At 37.9% G+C, this 19,613-nt stretch overlaps 1 protein-coding gene across 3 annotated transcripts in view; it reads right to left on the minus strand.

The window, feature by feature from the left end:
• Positions 1-19,613, minus strand: part of LOC110028920 (exosome complex component RRP41-like) — a 43,532-nt gene that overhangs the window by 6,536 nt on the left and 17,383 nt on the right. For all 3 annotated transcript variants that reach the window (XM_020730980.1, XM_020730979.1, XM_020730981.1), the window contains exons 4-6: positions 18,905-19,007; positions 18,685-18,805; positions 7,414-7,502 (exon numbers count right to left, since the gene is read on the minus strand). In XM_020730980.1, coding sequence (XP_020586639.1) covers positions 7,414-7,502; positions 18,685-18,805; positions 18,905-19,007 — 313 coding nt within the window. The remainder of the gene's footprint in view (positions 1-7,413; positions 7,503-18,684; positions 18,806-18,904; positions 19,008-19,613) is intronic.

Raw genomic sequence — 19,613 nt, forward strand, 5'->3', positions numbered from 1 at the left:
GTAGAATTCAAGTTGGTTGGTTGAAGTGGAGGAATGCTTCGGGCCTTTTGTGTGATAGAAAAGTACTGTTAAGACTGAAAGGAAAATTTTATAAGACGGTGGTGAGACCTGCAATGCTCTATGGTGCTGAATGTTGGCCTTTAAAAGAGAAGCATAATAATAAGTTAAGTGTTGCCGAGATGAGAATGATTAGGTGGATGAGTGGCTTTACACTTAGAGACAAAATGCAAAATGAATATATTCGTGATAGGGTTGGTGTAGCTCCTGTGACGGACAAAATTAGAGAAAGTCGTCTTAAATGGTTTGGTCACATTAAACGTCGACCATCTGATGATCCGATTAGGAGAGTAGATGTTTTAGATTCGACTTAAGTTAAGAAAGGCAGAGGTAGACCTAGGAAGAATTGGGCTTATTATATTAAAAATGATCTTAACTTATAGAACTAAATGAAAATATGACACTAAATAGGATGCAATGGAGAAAAAGGACTCATGTAGCCGACCCCACGTAGTGGGATTAAGGCGTTGTTGTTGTTGTATTACATGTAGTAATATTAATAAAATATTTTAATAATCAACAAATTGAAAATTTCATGGGAATAAAGATGATTTGAATACTTCTATGAAATTTTAAATGAATGTATTTTAAATAGTAATAGTAAATGTAAAATTAAAGATAAGATGGAAATAAAACTGATAGAAATTAAATTGTTCTTATAGGTGAGTGAGCCAAAAATTTAGATTTGGACCGAGGAAAATGACAATTTGACTACATACAAGTGGGTAATATGTTTTATTTTACGGTAGCTTTGTTTATTTATACTTATTTACTATCTCCCAACTTTCTTTTTTTTAATGCAAAATTCATGTTTTTCTTTCAAATATTAAATGCAATAAGATATAAAATATGATATATGCATGCATATGGAGTCACCGCAAGAAAACATTGACAGGGGAATGCAATGTACACGTTCACGAAATTAAAAATAAAAATGAAAATAGAAATAGAAATGATTGCTTACTTTTATGTTGAGTGGAAAAAGTTAAAATTATATTTAAAAAATATACGTTTAGACGGTGACTCTCAATAATGAAAAGGGTAACAAAAATAAATGAAATTATTTTATTTATTACTTTCTTTTACTGTGCTCAGTCCTTTACTATTTACTGCTCTTTTACAAAATATTTTAAAATGTGAATTATTGAAATTTAGAAATATCATTAAGTTGATTTATTATTAAAAATGCAAGCAAACTACCGATTACAAAATGTAAGCACAAGACAATTTGATATTAGTAGAAATTAGAAGAGAGCAAATGAAAAAACTCAACTCAATGAATTGCGGAATATTATTAAGTTGATTTATTAGGTGATAAGAGAAAATAACTTCGATTGAATAATCATCAGCAAGCAGCAGATTATGATATGAATTTAGCACTAAAGTAGATCAACAAAATAAAATATTTTTGACATTCTAGCCAAGCATTCAAGGGAATCAGAGTTCTAATGGTTATGCATAGTATGATTTGCCCCGAGAATAGAAGAGTAGTAGTAACAACGTTTATGCTAGAAAATAAAACAGAGAGATGATGACAGAAACAACATAGAGATAAATTTGGACTAACGCCTCTCACAATTATTCAGTAGAATAACTTTATAAGAGAATTTAAAGGCTATTTAATTCCGTCATCTATCAAATTAGCACTGTATAACAAATTCTTCAAATTAAATAGAGTTATAGGACAATCATGCAAAATGAGATAGAGTTTACATCTCTCTCTAGATATGGTCCTCATTATGTCAACATACAGGAAAAAAAGTGCCACAAATTTTTATAACTTAGAGAATAATTTATATTAAGTTTAACTTCTTTCATTATCAATAATTTTCTTTTTAGTTGAAAGAGTCGAAGAACTAAAATTGAGTTGAACTATTCCTAGCAAATTTGAGAACAATAGTCAAACAAGCGAAAATATTTTGGTCAGAGAGAATATTTCAATAGAAAGAACTGTATGTGTCAAAAAAGAAGCAAGTTCAATTAGGGAAGACAGTTTGTGATAAGTGTGAAAAAAGATATTGAGGGCAATGACTGATTGATTCTTGGAAATGTTTCATATTTGGTGAAAGTGCACTACAAAATGAAGTTCCCCTTGGAAAAGAAGCAACTCCATAGTGGTCATCATCCATCGTTGTTGCCTGCCCGCCTCCGCCGTCCCCTCCCTTGACGGTCGTCGCCACCTCAGCTGTCGGTTGTTTGTCGCTCCACCAACCAGCTCACTCCTACCGGCAAACAAAAAAATATATTTTGAAATACATTGTTGTCAATCTAATTCCAACCAAATAAAAAAAATAGAAGTCCTATGTTTATTTTACATTGAATCAAACTGCTCAAATGCATTTTAACTACATTGTACTCACAGTACTCTACAAATATTTTACATTATATTTCATTTTCAGCAAACCAAACGTAGGGTCTGTTTGGCGCAGCTGTTGATTATTTATAATCTGTGCTGATAAGCAGATTATTCTGCAGATTATTCTGATAATCTGGCTTGTTGTTTGGGGCAGCTTATTCAGAATAGTTTATTGGTGAAACAGAAGCATATAGTGCAAAAGCATACCATCATCACAGATCAGTTCCAAAAGATGACATAGAGTTCTCACACTCTCGTGAGTACCAGAAGAAACAAAAATTGTACAAAGATAAGTATAACTACAATGAGAAATATTAAAATATTTAATTTCAAACTCTGGCTACGTCTGTCCTCATCTGCACTATCAACCTGAGAAAACATCAGATTCCCATGACTGCTGGCAGTGTAATATGTGGGACTGTAAGCCCACCGGAAGAAGCCGCAACAAGCAGAAACACCCTTAGCGCAACCGTAGAACTATCTCCCAAAGCTATTAGGCTGACGCGACGTGAGCAAAGGAATTATGTGGTTCGGTCAAAGACCTACATCCACAGTAAGACACTGAATATGTTTTATTATGAAATTGTGTAAGGTTACATAGCATATGCTTTTCATATATATAGCAATGATTCTCGATAGACATCTACATTTGAAACAAATAGTGTGAAAATAAAGCAATACACATCAAATTTGATGTAAAATATTTACATATTGTGTAAAATTTGATGTAAATTTTGTTTTTCAATCTCTCATGCAAACACTGTTTCACATATGAGCATTGTATCTCATCTCATAGGAAGTGCCAAAATTAATAACCAAATCTCTAAACACCAATAGCCCAAGTAGGAACCCAATACTATAATAACCTCGGCAGCAAGAAGAAAAACAACCCAATTAAGAACAGCAGCAGTAGTTTCATGTCCGGCAACAAGCATAGTCATTCTAGATAGTATCCAATGTAACTAAACAATTCTAGATAGTATCCAAAAGAATAGGACCAAAAGAATAGGAGCAACATTCTATATAAACCGTGCACCTAAACAATTCAAACAAATGCATAAAAACAATTCCAACAAAACTAGATAGTATCCAATAGAACTAGTAGTATCCAACAAGTATTCAAACAAATGCCCCTAAATCGTGACCATAAACAATTCCAATTCCAATTCCAACAGGTGCAGCTAAAATGGCTTATCAATTGCTGAACAATTTCAATTCCAACAGGTGCAGCTAAAAAATTCCATAAGTTAGAAAATTCCAGCAGTTTGAAATGAGCTAAACAATATAAAAGGTGCAACTAAAAAAATCCAGCAGTTCGAACTGTATAACGATTCCCCCTGCATTCATTCCTTCAAAAACAATATAAAAGGCTTATCAAACAATTCCAACAGTATAATGATTCCCACTGCATTCCTTCAAGAACAATATAAAAGGGACGCATTGAAGCACATTCCAACAGTATTATACGATTCTCACTTTTCGAACCAAAATTTTGCATAAAGGAACAGAGACGGGAAGAACAAAGATTCCCACATTGCGAACCAAAATTTCCCCCATTGCTCATCTGCATTTCTCAAGAAAACCATAAAAAAAAACGCAGAAAAAACTCAGAAGAAAACCTCATATCCATTTCCATCAACGTTTTTTTTAACCATAATCCAGCAAAGGCATCCTAAAGACAACCCTAAAGAAAACCAATTTTTGCAAAGAAACTAAAGATAACCAAATAGAGGCACATATAGATCGAACAACGAAGGAGAAGACCGAATCTTGCAAATAAAAACCAACCAGAGAAGATCGAACAACCAGAAGATCGAACAACCAGCGAACAACCAGAAAGCATTGCGGCATATAGATCTCACCATAAGAGTCAATGTTTACGAAGGAGAAAATCGGGAAAGGAGATGGCGAGGGAGAGCGCGAGAGAGATATCGCAGTGGCAGGGGAGGAATAAAACTCTAACAAACGCCGAACGCAAGAGGAGCCCCGCGTGCGATGTGTAGATGAAAAAAATGTATGTGATTATTGTCGTTTTAAAAACGCCCTTCCGAACGCTTTAAGCAAACACCAAGGCGGCCTTTTCAAAACCAGCCGCACTTAAATAAGCTGCCCAAAAGGGCACTTAATGACTTGATCACCAATTGTTACAACCTCTCCACTAGATCTACTACTACAAAAATTATATTTCATGTCTTTAGTTTTAGATCTACTACTCAATCAAAATCTTTTAGATTCTAAAGTTCTCCATAAATCAAGTTTTTCCTAAACTCTCTCTAGTATTATTCACGAGAAGGATATCTGCAAAGAACATATGCCAAGGCATATCCTCCTGTAACTGTCCAATAAGAACATCTATAACAAAAGCAAAAGGATATGAACTTAAAGTCGATCCCTGATGTAATCCAATTAAAATAAAAAATACTTGTTCAATTCTTATCTTCAAATACAAGTAACAACTCTAGTATAAATATATTTAATTTCTTAAATATAAGCAATATCAATACCTTTCTTTTCTAGAACTCTCCAAAGTACTTCTCTTGGAACCTTATAATAAGTTTTTTTTTCAAATTCAACAAAAATCATATGCAAATCATCCTTACTCTCTTTGCACCTCTCTATCAAATCTCTTAATAAATATATAACTTCTATGGTAGACTTCCTTGAAATGAATCCAAACTTATTTTGACAAAATTTTGTATTAATTTGTAACCTATTTCAATTATTCTCTCCCATAACTAATGTATCACACATTACCTTAATTTCTCTATTATTTGCACACTATTGTGCATCTCCTTTATTCTTGAAAAAATGAATCGATAGATTTTTTCTCTGCTCATCAGGCGTCATTTTAGTTTTTAGAATAATATTAAAAAGTTTAATAAGCCTCCTCAACTTTTATTTTACTAATGCGACGATGAAAATACAAAATTTTGTTATTATTTACAATATTAAGATCATTAAGATCAGTCGTATTTTAACAATCTTCATTAAAAAATTATCAAAATGTCTCACCTATCTATTTTGAATATTCTTATCTAAGAAAAATGTTTTTTGGTTTTCATCAATTAATATATTTAACTTGAACTAAATCTTTACTTTTCATATCAGTTCGCTTGGTAGGTTTATATGTATATTTTTTATCATCTTTAGTATCTAAGCTCTTATTAAAATTATTAAAAGCATAAAATAAAAAATATAATGAATGCATTTGAACATTGCTTGATATAATGATTAAATGCATTATCAATAGTAATTTTGTTTCTTTACGACAAATGTTGCATCTGCTATTTATAAGTATATTATTTTCTTATTATTCGAGTATCAACTATGTTTATTTATTACTATTATTATTACTCATGTTGGTCAACTACCAGCATCAAGGTACCTTTTATTTTTATATTTGAATCTTATTTTAGCAAGATTTATCTCACTTAGAATACAATCTATCAGATATTACTATATTAGTTTTCATAAGAAATTAGCAGATTAATCTGTAGCCCAATGCCTTGCTCTTTCTATAGCTTTAAAATATAAAAAGTTTTAAAATTAAAAAAAAACTTTTGTGGTACGTATAATTTCATGATTAATTTTTTTGTAAAAGCTCTGTATTTTATTTTAGGATCATTTATGCACAGTTTTGATTTTTGTTTAATATTAAATAATTGTTTCAGGAATTGAAATATAAGAATTTATCTATGTCATTTAAATAAGGTTAATTCTCTATTCATTTGATCTTGATGAAACAAGTCATGATGGGTGTCGATAAAAATTGAGTCGGACAAAGTCGTCTCCTCCCTCAGATTGATATGAGGGTGCAGACTAATTGGGGTGTGACACCTACATTTTATATGGAAGCATTTAATAAAAGTAAATACGATGAACAAGCAAAATAATCATAAAGCAACTGAGTAAAGCAAGAAGGCATAAAGATTACACGGTTCAATCAAAACAATAGCAGTCATCTAAAGGATGGAAGAGAACAACTTATCAACTTTATAGTAAGCCGCACGTGTTAAAAAAGGACAAGAATATACTCTTCTCAAAGCCCAAATAAAGTAATCCTCACCATAAAGAGAAGCCATATATCCATCTACTAGGCTAAACACAGGACAAGCATACAAGAAAAAGATGGAATGCTAAATATAGGAGCTATAAATCATACAAAAATATAGCTACTTCATGGATGCTCAAAACATCAGCACCACACTTTCTATGAAACATGTATGTTTATTCTCGTACCACACTATACTAGCACAAGGCCAAGAATATCAAACGATAATCACAATAAAATGAGCCAAGTGTGTTTTTTTTTTTAATCTCCTCTTCTATCTCAATGTTTTCTTCTCTATGACCTTGTCTCACTTTTCTTCTCTCTCTGCCCCTAGTTTCTGTTTTGTCTCTATTAACCAAACTTTGCTCTGAAACCCATCATCCAATTCGAGTGCCCATAATAAACAGGACTCCTTTCCACCATTTCCATTTCCTTGGCTAAAAAAAGCACTAATGGAATTTAACCCCACCTATTTCTGATGGCACATCTACTGAGTTTGTTGCACTTTATATAATAATAAGAGTTTAAAATAAGGGAGGATATGGACTTTAACTCTACATCAACATAAAAATTTTCATTTAAAGTTAATCCAGATAAATTTGAAATTGTCACAAAATCTAGAGAATATTCTGGTACAAAAATAAAATGCAATTTGTTTTTACCTTGAATTCCTCATTTTAAATGTTGTGCTTATCTTGACCACAAAATTATCAAGCTAATACTCTAACAACTATTCACATAACTAGAGAATCATTTTATCGTAAACAGTTGTGATAAAAGTGATGAAGATAGCCACAATAAAAGTATTAAATGTCAAGATAATTAAAAGAAATAGCCTTCTGTTTCATAAAAGGAAAAGTAGCAACAGCTGGTTTTGAAAAAGACACGAGCTAGAAGCTCAAGGGAAAAGGCACCGCTTAATTTCCATGCATGGTAAAATTTAACATACCAGTGAAACAGCAGACACAAGGTCATACATCATGATTCCAGCATCAGCAATAGCAAGGCTTGCGCAACTTATAATGACAGGAAGATCACCTATAAAATAACACCGGAAGATGACTAAATTAGTCTTTGTGCCATAAAAAATTATAATCCTACTGCAGAAAGTGTTAACATAAGGGAGTTACTCGAATAACAATACTCAGATACACAATTAAACAACGACAACAATTAGCCCTTAAAGTCTAATCCCAGAGAAGATTACTACAATCGCAAAAAGGCATTTAAGAATTCATCACTTTTTAAGTTATCCGACGTTAAAATTTGTTTTCCAAAAAAATGCAGTGCTTGCCAAAAAAAATAATAATAAAATAAGCATAACTTGCAATAGTTGATACTAGAAAAGTTAATTCCCCAAAGGGTAGGACATAAAAATACTCTTATCCTTTTTCCAGTTATAAAGTGCATTTTGCAGAAAATTCAGGGCCAGTAAAATAAATGATAAAAATTTATAAAACTTGCAATAGTTCGTATTAAAATATCAGTTCCTAAATAAAAGGGGGCAATTTGGTTGGAGGAATTTTGAGTGTATTATATTCAAATACATGAGTTTTATTTGGTTGGAAGGATTTTGGATGTTTTGCATTTCAAATACACGAGTTTTGAGTTTTTTAATATTTGGTTTGAAGTGAATAAAATTTGTTGTTGTTGTTTTAAGCGATTTGAAACTCATTATTTAATTCAATTTTGAGAAATTTAAAATTCAACCCAATCAAACAAATTCTAAATTCCCTGCATTTCATGAAATGCTCCCATTGTAAAGAATCATCCTTGATCATCCCTATGGCATCGATCCTGCTAGACGCGGGGTGTATGTGCTGAACTGATCAGTTCGGCCAAGGAGAGTCAGTTCAGTAGGGAGGCTAGACCGGTCAGCCAGCTAATGAGTGGGAATTGACCACCCCACCCCTCGGCCAATAAAAAAAAAATCCCCCTCCTATCTACCGAATATAAATATGTCGTTTGTTGAGTTAGGGTTTATTCTTAGTTTTCTGATTTCAGATTTCTACCTCCAAGCGTATTTGCTTGCTATGGCTGTATCCGATGTCAGGTGGTGCTTCGGCTGTATTCTGCTCCGAGGTGGTGACAACCTTTACCTACTTCCCCCACGCAATCTTGCGTCTAGCCATTGTCCTTTAGCCAGCGCCAGCCCTTCCAGCTTTCAGCCACTGGCCTGCTACCACCCTCCTCACTTCTAGCTTTCAATCATTGGCCTGCTACCACCCTCCTCCCTTCCAGCTTCCAGCCACCGTCCTGTTATCCTCCTTGTTCCCTCATGTTCCTAGATGTCGCCACACTTATTTCCCATCGCCAACCTTCCTACCACCTTCTTCCACCCACCATCATCCACCAGCCATCACTAGCACTCCTCTTCTCCCTGTCCACAATCGCCAACCACCCAGTCTTCCTATTTCCACCCGTCCACCACCATCCCTTCCCTACTCAATTGCCAACCACCAAACCTCGACCCCCTAGCCAGATATTGATATTTTGTTGTACTTTTATTTTTGCTAGAGTCTTGATTCTAACTCTAGTTGTTTTTGTTATTATAGTTTGGGTTAATTCAAGTATCATTTGGTATCAAAACTAGTCTAACCACAGTCATATTCTAGGGTTTTCTAGCATCCCCCCCCCCTTCCCCCCCCCCCCCCTCTCCCTCCCAAACAACAAATTTTCTTTCATATCCCAACCTCCCCTTTCAATCCCAAACTCTAATTATGTCACCATGAAGATACGTCTTGGAACCTACCCGAGAGGTGATACAATGAGAGCTTTGTTTGCTTCAACAGAAGCTCGCAGAGATTGATGATGAAACCCAGGGAGAGATTACCGTTGACCGCGATCTGGAAATTCAAAGTGGAGATAAGGACGAGGATTTGAATCCATTCCACAAGGAAGACATCAATAATGAGGAATACAGGCTCTGCTGCTTCTAGGTTCAATATCAGAGGAGAATGAGAGAGGAGCCCACATATGGAGGACACAAGAAATTCAACATCAAGATGGACATACCAAAGTTCGATGGAGGTATTGATACAGACGAATTTATCGATTGGTTGCATTCTTTTAAGAGAATCTTCGAATATAAGTGTCAAAGGATAAACGGGTAAGCTATTAAATTGAAGAAGAGTGTCTCTTGTGGTGGAAAAACTTGCAAAGAAAGAAGAAGAAGAAGAAAGACGGTGATAAGATTACCAAGTAGGAAAAGATGAGAAAAGAGATGCAAAAGAAATATCTTCCACCTAATTACTGTCAATGACAAGTTTTTGTGACTCTACCACCTACAGCAGAGAGACCTATCAGTGGAGTTCACGGTACAATTCGACCAGTTGCAGATGATGTGTGACTTGGTTAAACCAGTGCAGCACACCAAAGACCATTACTTCGGGGGTTTGAAGCCCGTTATTAGCAATGTTGTGCAGTTACAGCTATATTGATCACTAGGGGGTGTCCAAACCTTAAGTCTTGAATGTGAAAAGACAATAAAAATAGAGCAGGCAACAATCCTCATTCAGATAGCAGTCCTCAGTCAGCTGACCAACGAGGCTACGTTTAGAGGATTTGCAACACAAGACGGGGTAGTGAAGACAGTTCTGAGTGGAAAGAAGTCGAAAAGAGGTAGCTCACTCAGTATAGTGCCTCCCATGAGATGTTTCATATGCCACTGCTACGGACACGGCCTTCAGTTGTCCCATTAGTCAAGTTGTTTCAATAATAGATCAGGGCATCGTCGAGGAAATGGAGGAAGAGGAATCAGAGGATAGTCCAAAAGAAAGAACTTCGGCTTCAGGGTGACGAGAAAGAGATGTTAATTATAAGGAGAGTTCTACAATCAGAGCTAAAGAGAGATCAGTCGCGCGGTATCTTTCACACCGTGTACGATGAAGGGTAAAGTTTGTAGTTTGATCATCGACGGTGAAAGTTGTGAAAATGTCGTGTCCACGTTGATTGTGAATAAATTAGGATTAGCCACACAAAAACACCCTCAGTCTTATTCCCTTACCTGGTCGAAGAGGGGAGACGAGATACGTGTAAATCCGCAGTACTTGGTTGAATTTTCAATTCAAAATTACTTAGAGGAGCAAGTGTGGTGCGAAGTGATTCTGATGGACGCGTGTTATATTTTGTTGGGGAGACATTGACAGTTTGACACACAATGGCTTCAATAATACTTAAATCTTTTAACGGTAGGAAAATGCATCATTTTGTTACCTGTTAAGGATGCGAGAGGTGTAGATGACACAGAGGAGATGTTAATTTCAAGGGCCACCTTCATGCAAATAGTTCAAGATGCTCCAATGGCACTACATTAGTTCTACTAGAGGGAATTGAGGAGGAGAGTAAGATAACAGCACCCGCTATAGCCACTGCTGCATTAATTTCAGGATGTCATAGGATGTCATGATTGATGGTCTTCCTGAGGGATTACCTCCACTGAGAGACATTTAGCATACCATAGATCTCATATTCGCATCAGTGTTGCCAAACTGGTCTACTACATATTGAGACATGCGGAGTAAGAGGAGTTGCAGCGACAGGCACAGGATCTCATCACTAGAGGGTTGGTCAGAGAGATTACCAGTTCCTGTGATGTCCCGCCTTGATGGTACCCAAAAAGGACAGTTCATGGCGGATGTGCATTGATAGTAAATCCATCAATAAGATTACGATCAAGTACCGATTCCCAATACCTCGCCCAGATGATCTCTTGGTTCAGTTGCACGGAGTCACCCTCTTTCCCGAAATTGACTTACATCGGCTCGGAATGAAGCTAGAAGACGAGTGGAAGACCACTTTTAAGACACGAGATGAATTATGCAAGTGGATAGTTATGCCCTTCGGATTGTCTAACACGCTCAACAATTTCATGAGGTTGATGAATCAGGTGTTCCAGACCTACAATGAAAAATTTATGGTTGTATACTTAGACGACATTTTGGTATACAGCCGATCTGAGGAGGAGCACTTACAGCGCCTGAAAACGGTATTCGGGGTGTTGCGAGCAAAAAAGCTATATGCCCATCCAAAGAAGTGTCGCTTTATGGAAGCGCAACTTGTTTTTTGGGTTATATCATGTCTAGTGCAGGCATTCAGATGGATCCTACGAAGATTGAGGCCATTGTGAGTTGGACTGCATCGCAGTTGTTCACCAAGCCGAGATGGTTTCTAGGATTAATGTCATTTTACAGGCGATTCTTCATGAGCTTTAGTACCATCACCACTTTTCTGACAGACCTTTTGGAGGGAGAGAAATTCGAGTAGACGAAGGCAGCTTGGAATAGTTTTGATGCACTAAAGGAGATGGTGAACCAGGCTCCGTTCTTCGCATTACAATGTTTCAATCAATTGTTGGAAATAGATTGTGATACCTCCGGCGTGGAGATAGGAGCAGCGTTGAGTCAGGGCGATCACCCCATCGCCTTTTGCACTTAAAAGCTAAATGCATTCAAGAGATATTTTGACGTACGACAAGAAATTTTATGTTATTGTGAGAGCTATTGAGCACTAAAGCCTTTACCAACTGACAAGCGAGTTAGCATTGTTCACTTATCACAAGGTCATAAAATTTTTAAACCATAGCAAAATAAAGGGCCGACACACAACTTGTGAGGAGTCCTTTGCGTTGTTCAAGTTCATGCTTAAGCATAAGGCGGGAAGTCAAAATCGTGCGACAGATACACTGAGCTGTCGTCACTTGTTGATCACTGCAATGCAAACCTGAGTCATAGGCTTTGACTTAGTAAAGAAGTTATACAAGACAAATGAGGATTTCCGGAAAATTTGAGAACAACATCATAAGAAACTTACCGGGCAGCACTGAAAAGCTAATGGTTACTTGTTCTATCTGAGTAAGTTGTGCATTCCTAGATGTTCGCTAAGGAAGCTCATTGTTCAGGAAAGCCACAGTAGAGGACTTGCAGAGCATTTTGATAGGGTCAAGACTCACACTCATAAGAATTTTTTTTTTTGTCCCTAATTAGCGAGAGATGTGGAGCAACACATCAGGCAAAGTCGAATTAAGCATGTGGCAAAAACCAGGGGGCAAAAACCAGAGGGCAGAATGCAAGACTATACACCCCATTATCAGTACCAGAGGCATCGTAGGTGGACGTCAACATTGATTTTTTGGTAGGACTTCTAAGGACATAACAAAATAAGAATTCAGACAAGGTTGTGGTAGATCGATTCTCGAAAATGACACATTTTAAACCCTGCCACTGGACACTGGATGCATCACTTGTCGTCGAATTGTACTTCAGGGAGATTGTGCGGCTACACGGGACACCCGGAGCCATGACTTCAGATTGGGATGTCAAATTCCGAAGTCACTTCTGGAGAAATTTGTGGGGAAATTACGCATTAAGCTTCAATTCAGTTTCGCAGCTCATCCTAAATGGGCGATCACATGAAAATAGTGAAGAGAAACCTTAAAAATCTACTGAGATGTTTTGTGGGGAAGAATTGATTGTAGCTCGGGCTGAGTTTGCTTACAACAGATCTATGAGTCAGATTACGGGTCTTACCCCATATGAGATCGTGTACGGGTGCAACTCGCTCACTTCAATCGATTTGGTACCACTCCAGTAGACATCAGAGAATAGTGAGGATGCAATGGAACGAGTGCATGAGATTTAGAAGCTCAAAGAGAAGGTTGGCAAAGAGATCACCAAGCAAAAATTGCAAGTATATTGCACAGGCAAACAAAAAAAAGGAAAAAAGTGACCTTTAAAGAAAGAGACCCAGTGTGGATCTGCCTGAAGAGAGAGATTCCTGGTAGAAGCATCCGAAAAACTCAAGCTCATAGCTCACAGACCATTTAGAGTACTTCGGAAGTGGAATGACAACGCATATAAGATCGACCTATTAAGGGATTACAATATTTTCGTCGTGGACCCGACGTTGCATTGTAAAAGCCCAGAAGCTTCAACGAATGAAGTCAATATTCCACCAACCACGGGAGACTATTGCGGAGTGTATGGGCTGAACTGGTCGGTTCAGCCATGGGGAATCGGTCGAGTGGGAGGCTACCAATCGGCCAGCTATTGTGATGCCTCCGAAGTGGAGAAAGGAGTAGTGTTGAGCCAGAGTGGTCACCCCATCGTTTTTTTCAATGAAAAGCTAAATGAGTTCAAGAGATATTTTGACGTACAACAAGAAATTTTAGGTTATTGTGAGAGCTCTTGAGCACTGCAGCCTTTACCTACTACAAGCGAGTTTGCATTGTTCACGGATCACAAAGCCTTGAAATTTTTAAACCACAGAAAACTAAAGGGCTGACACATAACTTGTGAGGAGTTCTTAGCCTTGTTCAAGTTCATGCTTAAGTACAAGGTGGGAAGTCAAAATCATGTGGCAGATGCACTGAGCCATCGTCACTTGTTGATCACTGCAATGCAAATCTGAGCCATAGGCTTTGAGGTAGTAAAGGAGTTATACAAGTCACATGAGGATTTAGGGAAAATTTGATAACAATGTCAGAGGAAACCTACTGGGCAGTACTGCAAAGTTAATGGTTGTTTGTTCTATCTGAGAAAGTTGTGCATTCCTAGATGTTTGCTAAGGAAGTCCAGTGTTCAGCAGAGTCAGTGGAGGACTTGCAGAGTATTTTGATGGGGACAAGACTCTCGCACTCATGAGAATATTTTTTTGTCCTTGATTAGTGAGAGATATCGAGCGACACATCAAGCAATGTCGGATTTGACATGTGGCAAAAACCAGAGGACAAAATGCAGGACTATACACATTATCAGTGTCAGAGGCACCGTGTGTGGATGTCAACATGGATTTTGTGGTAGATCTTCCGAGTACATAACAGAATAAGAATTTAGTCATGGTTATGGTAGGTCGATTTAGGGTTTACCCTGTCACTGGACGCTGAATGCATCACATGTCGTCGACTTGTACTTCAGAAAGATTGTGAGGCTGCACGGGACACCCAGGACCATGACTTCAGATAGCAATATCAAATTCCTGAATCACTTCTGGAGGACTCTGTAGGGAAAATTAGGCGCTAAGCTTCAATTCAGTTCCGCAGCTCATCTTAAATGGGCGATCAGACTAAGATAGTGAAGAGCCTTGAAAATATGCCAAGATATTTTGTGAGTAAGAATATTAAGCAATGGAATTTGATACTTTCTCGAGCCGAGTTTCCTTACAACAGATCTATGAGTCTGACTACGGGTCGCACCCCATTTGAGATCGTGTACGACCGCAACCCGCTCACTCCACTCGATTCGGTACCACTCCAGTCGACATTAGAGATTAGTGAGAATGCAAAAGAACATGTGCACAAGATTTAAAAGTTCTAAGAGGAGGTTGGCAAATAGATCACTAAGCAAAATCACAAGTGTTAGGCAAAGGCAAACAAAACATAGAAAAAGGTGACCTTTAATGAAAGAGACCCAGTGTGGCCCGACAGAAGCATTCAAAAAACTCAATTCCATAGCTGACGGACCATTTAGAGTAATTCGAAAGTGGAATGACAGCATCTATAAGATTGACCTATCAAGGGATTACAATATTTTCGTTGTGTTCAACGTCGCGAACCCGACATCGCATTGTAAAAAGCCAGAAGTTCCGACGAATGAAGTCGATGTTCCCCCAATCCCGGGAAACTGACGCATGGTGTATAGGTTGAACTGGTTGGTTCAACTATGCGGAGTAGGTCGAGTAGGGACGCTAGACCAGTTGGCCAGCTATTGTGATGCCTCCGGAGTGGAGATAAGAGTAGTGTTGAGCCAGGGCGGTCACCCCATCGCTTTTTCACTAAAACGCTAAATGAGTCCAAGAGATATTTTGACGTACGATAAGAGATTTTATGTTATTGTGAGAGCTCTTGAGCACTAAAGTCATTACCCACTGACAAGAGAGTTCGCACTGTTCACGGATCACAGAGCCTTGAAAAACCAGAGCAAACTACACACAACTTGTGAGGAGTTCTTAGGATTGTTCAAGTTCATGCTTAAGTACAAGGCAGAAAGTCAAAATCATGTGACAGATGCACTGAGCTGTCGTCACTTGTTGATCACTGCAATTCAAGCCTGAGTCATAGGCTTTGAGGTAGTAAATGAGTTATGCAAGACAAATGAGAATTTCAAGAAAATTTGAGAACAATATTAGGAAAAACCTACCGGGAAGTACTGCAAAGCTGATGGTTACTTGTTCTATTGGAGTAAGTTATGCATTCCCGGATGATCCCTAAGAAAGTCATGTGTTCAGGAAAGCTATAATGGAGGACTTGCAGAGTATTTTGACAGGGACAAGACTCTCGCACTCATGAGAATATTTTTTTGACCCTGATTAGTGAGGGATATGAAGTGACACATCAAGCAATGTCGGATTTGACAATGTGGCAAAAACCAGGGCGAAATGCAGAACTATACACCCCATTATCAGCGCCAGAGGCACTGTGGATGGATGTCAACATGGATTTTGTGGTAGGTCTTCCGAGAACATAACAGAATAAGAATTCAGTCATGGTTGTGGTAGATGGATTCTCGTAGATGACACATTTCGCACCCTGCCACTGGACACTAGATGCATCACATGTCGTTGACTTGTATTTCAGGGAGATTGTGAGGCTGCACGGAACACCCAGGACCATGACTTCAGATAGGGATGTCAAATTCCTGAGTTACTTCAGGAGGACTCTGTGGAAAAAAATTATGCACTAAGCTTCAATTCAGTTCCACATTTCATCCTAAATGGGTGATCAGACGAAGATAGTGAAGATGAGCCTTGAAAATCTGCTAAGATGTTTTGTGAGGAAGAATATTAAGCAATGGAATTTGATTCTAGCTTGGGCCGAGTTTGCTTACAACAGATCTGCGAGTCAAATTAGGGCCGCACCCCATTTGAGATTGTGTACGGGCGCAACCAGCTCACTCCACTCGATTTGGTACCACTCCGATCGACATCAGAGATTATTGAGGATGCAAAGGAATGAGTGCATGACACTTACAAGCTCTAAGAGGAGGTTGGCAAAGAGATCACTAAGCAAAATCGCAAGTATCAGGCAAAGGCAAACAAAACAAGGAAAAAGGTGACCTTTAATGAAAGAGACTCAGTGTGGATCAGGCTGAAGATAGAGATTTCTGGTAGAAGCATTAACAAAACTCAAGCCCATATCTGACAGACCATTTAGAGTAATTCGAAAGTGGAATGACAACGCCTATAAGATCAACCTATCAAGGGATTACAATGTTTCTGTCGCGTTCAACGTCGCGGACCCGACATCGCATTATAAAAACCTAGAAGCTTCGACAAATGAAGTCGATATTCCCCCAACCCCAGGAGACTGACGTGGGGTGTATGGGCTAAACTGGTCGATTCAGCCATGGGGAGTCGTTCGAGCAGGTACTCTAGACCAGCCAGCCAGCTAGTGCGTCGGAACTACTGCCCCTGCCCCCCTCCTCATATCTACCTATTATAAATATGTTGCTTGTTGAGTATGGTTTATTTTTAGTTTTCTGATTTAAGATTACTGCCTCCAGATGTTTTCCTTTGTCAGGACAGTATTCGAGGATAGGTGATGCTCCGATTATAGCCTGCTTTGAGGTGGTGAAGACCTCTATCTACTTCCCCTACGCAATCCTGAGCCTGGCCACTATCCTTAAACTAGCGCCATCCTTTCCTTTCAGTCGTTGGTCTGCTACCACCCTCCTCCCTTCCAGCTTTCAGCCACCAACATACTGCCCTCATCATTCCTTCCTATTCCTAGCCGCCGCCCGACATACTATCTCCCTGCACCCGTATTTCCCATTGCCGACCTACTACTCTCTTCATTCCTTCCTGTTTCTAGTCGCCTCCCCACCTACTATCTCTTTGCACCCCTATGTCCCACAACCAACCTCTCTGCCACCTTCTTCCACACAACTTCATCCATCGGCCATCCCAGACCCTCTTCTTCTCCATGTCTACAGTTGTCAGCCACCCAGTCTCCACCCATCCACCACAATCCCTTCCCTACTCAATCACCAACCACCAAGCCTCGACACCAATGCCCCCGGATGCTCCTACTCAGCCCTAGCGGGATATTGATGTTTTGTTGTGTTTTCGCTTGAGTTTTGGTTGTAATCGTAATTGTTTTTACTTTATAATATTTGCTTCCATTATTGTGGTTTGGGCTAATTCCAGTAACACTGCTTCAATCAATCTTGACCATGATTGTGTCACTGCTTCAATCAATCTTGACCATGACTGTGAAGAGCTCTCAACCTTGTAAATACCTCTTATCCTTGTATCTCGCAAAGAGCTCGACTGCAAGCATAGACGCCATGTATCATGTGATCACTTGGACCACAAAAACTTCAACCATCGTATATCCTCTACCTTGGGTGAAAACCTCTAAAGTTCTATTTTTCTTTTATCCAACCAAACATAAATAAAATCTCATTAATTGCAAATACACTGTATTTATGTTTGCTGTGTATTTATAGTACCTCTAAATTCTAAATGCATGCAAAAAATCAACCCCTAAGAGAATCTGGAATAACTACAGACCATAATAAGGTTGGAGGGTGTTAAAAGATGAAAGTAATAAAAAAATTGTCCGCAATAACTGTTAAAATCAAGCAATTTCGCATCGCATAAAATTAATGAGTCAAAGTGACAGATTAACTCGAATAAATTGTCTGCAATAAAACAGCATCGTCAAGCTCTTTCATTATCACATCAACTTAAATGGTCACAGTGACCAAGTGAATTTGACATGGACCGCCTGGGGAAGTTTTGCTGTTGTGCTGCTTTGCAGCCCGAGAAGCAAAATTTTCCACAATAATCTGCATTCAGGATAGTTGCCAGCCTACGTGCTGAAGTTTGAGATGTGCAGCGTGCTTGCAGCTATCCCACACTCACCCTATAGAAAACGGATCTAAGAGATTGGAAATTACTACTTTAAAATTTCGGGATGCATGACAAGTAGAACTCAAATGTGGCAGAGATAGTCATGACTAATTGACAAAACTTAATGTGAGATGTTGAATATGCCCTTATGTTAGTTGAGATCCAGTAATACGCCTAATTGGGCATTAAATTGAATTATATAAAAAGAATCTTAAAGCAATTAAATGTAGGAAACCATAAATGACAGCACTCAGAATTCTAAAACCAGTGTTTTTGCATTTGAAAGGTTACGTGTTGTATAAGGTAAACAAAAAATCAGCATAAAAAGCATCAAAATTCAAACTTCTCAGAACCAGCTACTAAAAGAACCTACCACCACCAGATTCCAGTACCAGTGCAAAAATATCGACGGTGGTCTTTGGGAAAGTTTTCAGTCTGATAGCACCTTCTAATGCTTTGTGAAGTAATGATGAATATTCCTTATTGTCAGAGCCCTAGAATAAATTCATGCAAGCACTACATTAGTAAGCACAAGAATAAAAAATTATATACTTCACGTTAGTTATATAATTCACAAGGATAGTAGTATAAACCTGGCCACGTATAGGAGTGGAAAATGTTGTATAGCTCACATGACAATTTAAACGACCAACATCACTATACATCATTGCCTTCTTGCTTTCCCTCGGACCAAATCTAAAAGAAATTAGCTTGCATACTAAGTTCACCACTAAGTTACAATCACAAATAACAATCTTCAACCAATCTATTTCAATCTTTGAGAAGCATGACACCTCTGAAAATAACAAAGAAAGATTGTTTATGAGGCAATCCGACTACAAGCCAAATTGCGCTTTTTCTTGAACTCTCATTTGCCTCCAATAAGTAAGATGGCCTATTTATTAAACAACAAGCCTCATATCCAGATTAGCTATGATAGGTCCTAGTTTGAGAATTTTAACTAACGAAAGAAAATTCTCTAGGTCGCTTCCTAAATACATACCTTTTTAGGCTCGCTCACTCTTGACAAAACACAAGCTTACCATTCCCTAAATTATTGACTCCTATAAAATAAAATAAAATATTGCTTGCATTGTGCAACAAATCTTTCTATTAGCAACAAATTCACATTTTAATTGCCTGTTTAAAACATATAAAATCTGATAAGATGTAATCCAATTTTTTTATCAGTCAAGAACACGTGTATTAACAAACATTTTACCAAGAAATATAGCTTAAAACTGCATTGAATATAACCGAACATTGGACAATAAAAATGTTATTGATAGCTAAGTTAAGGGT

Source organism: Phalaenopsis equestris, unplaced genomic scaffold (genome assembly GCF_001263595.1).
Source record: "Phalaenopsis equestris unplaced genomic scaffold, ASM126359v1 Scaffold000540, whole genome shotgun sequence".
NCBI classification, from domain to species: Eukaryota; Viridiplantae; Streptophyta; class Magnoliopsida; order Asparagales; family Orchidaceae; genus Phalaenopsis; species Phalaenopsis equestris.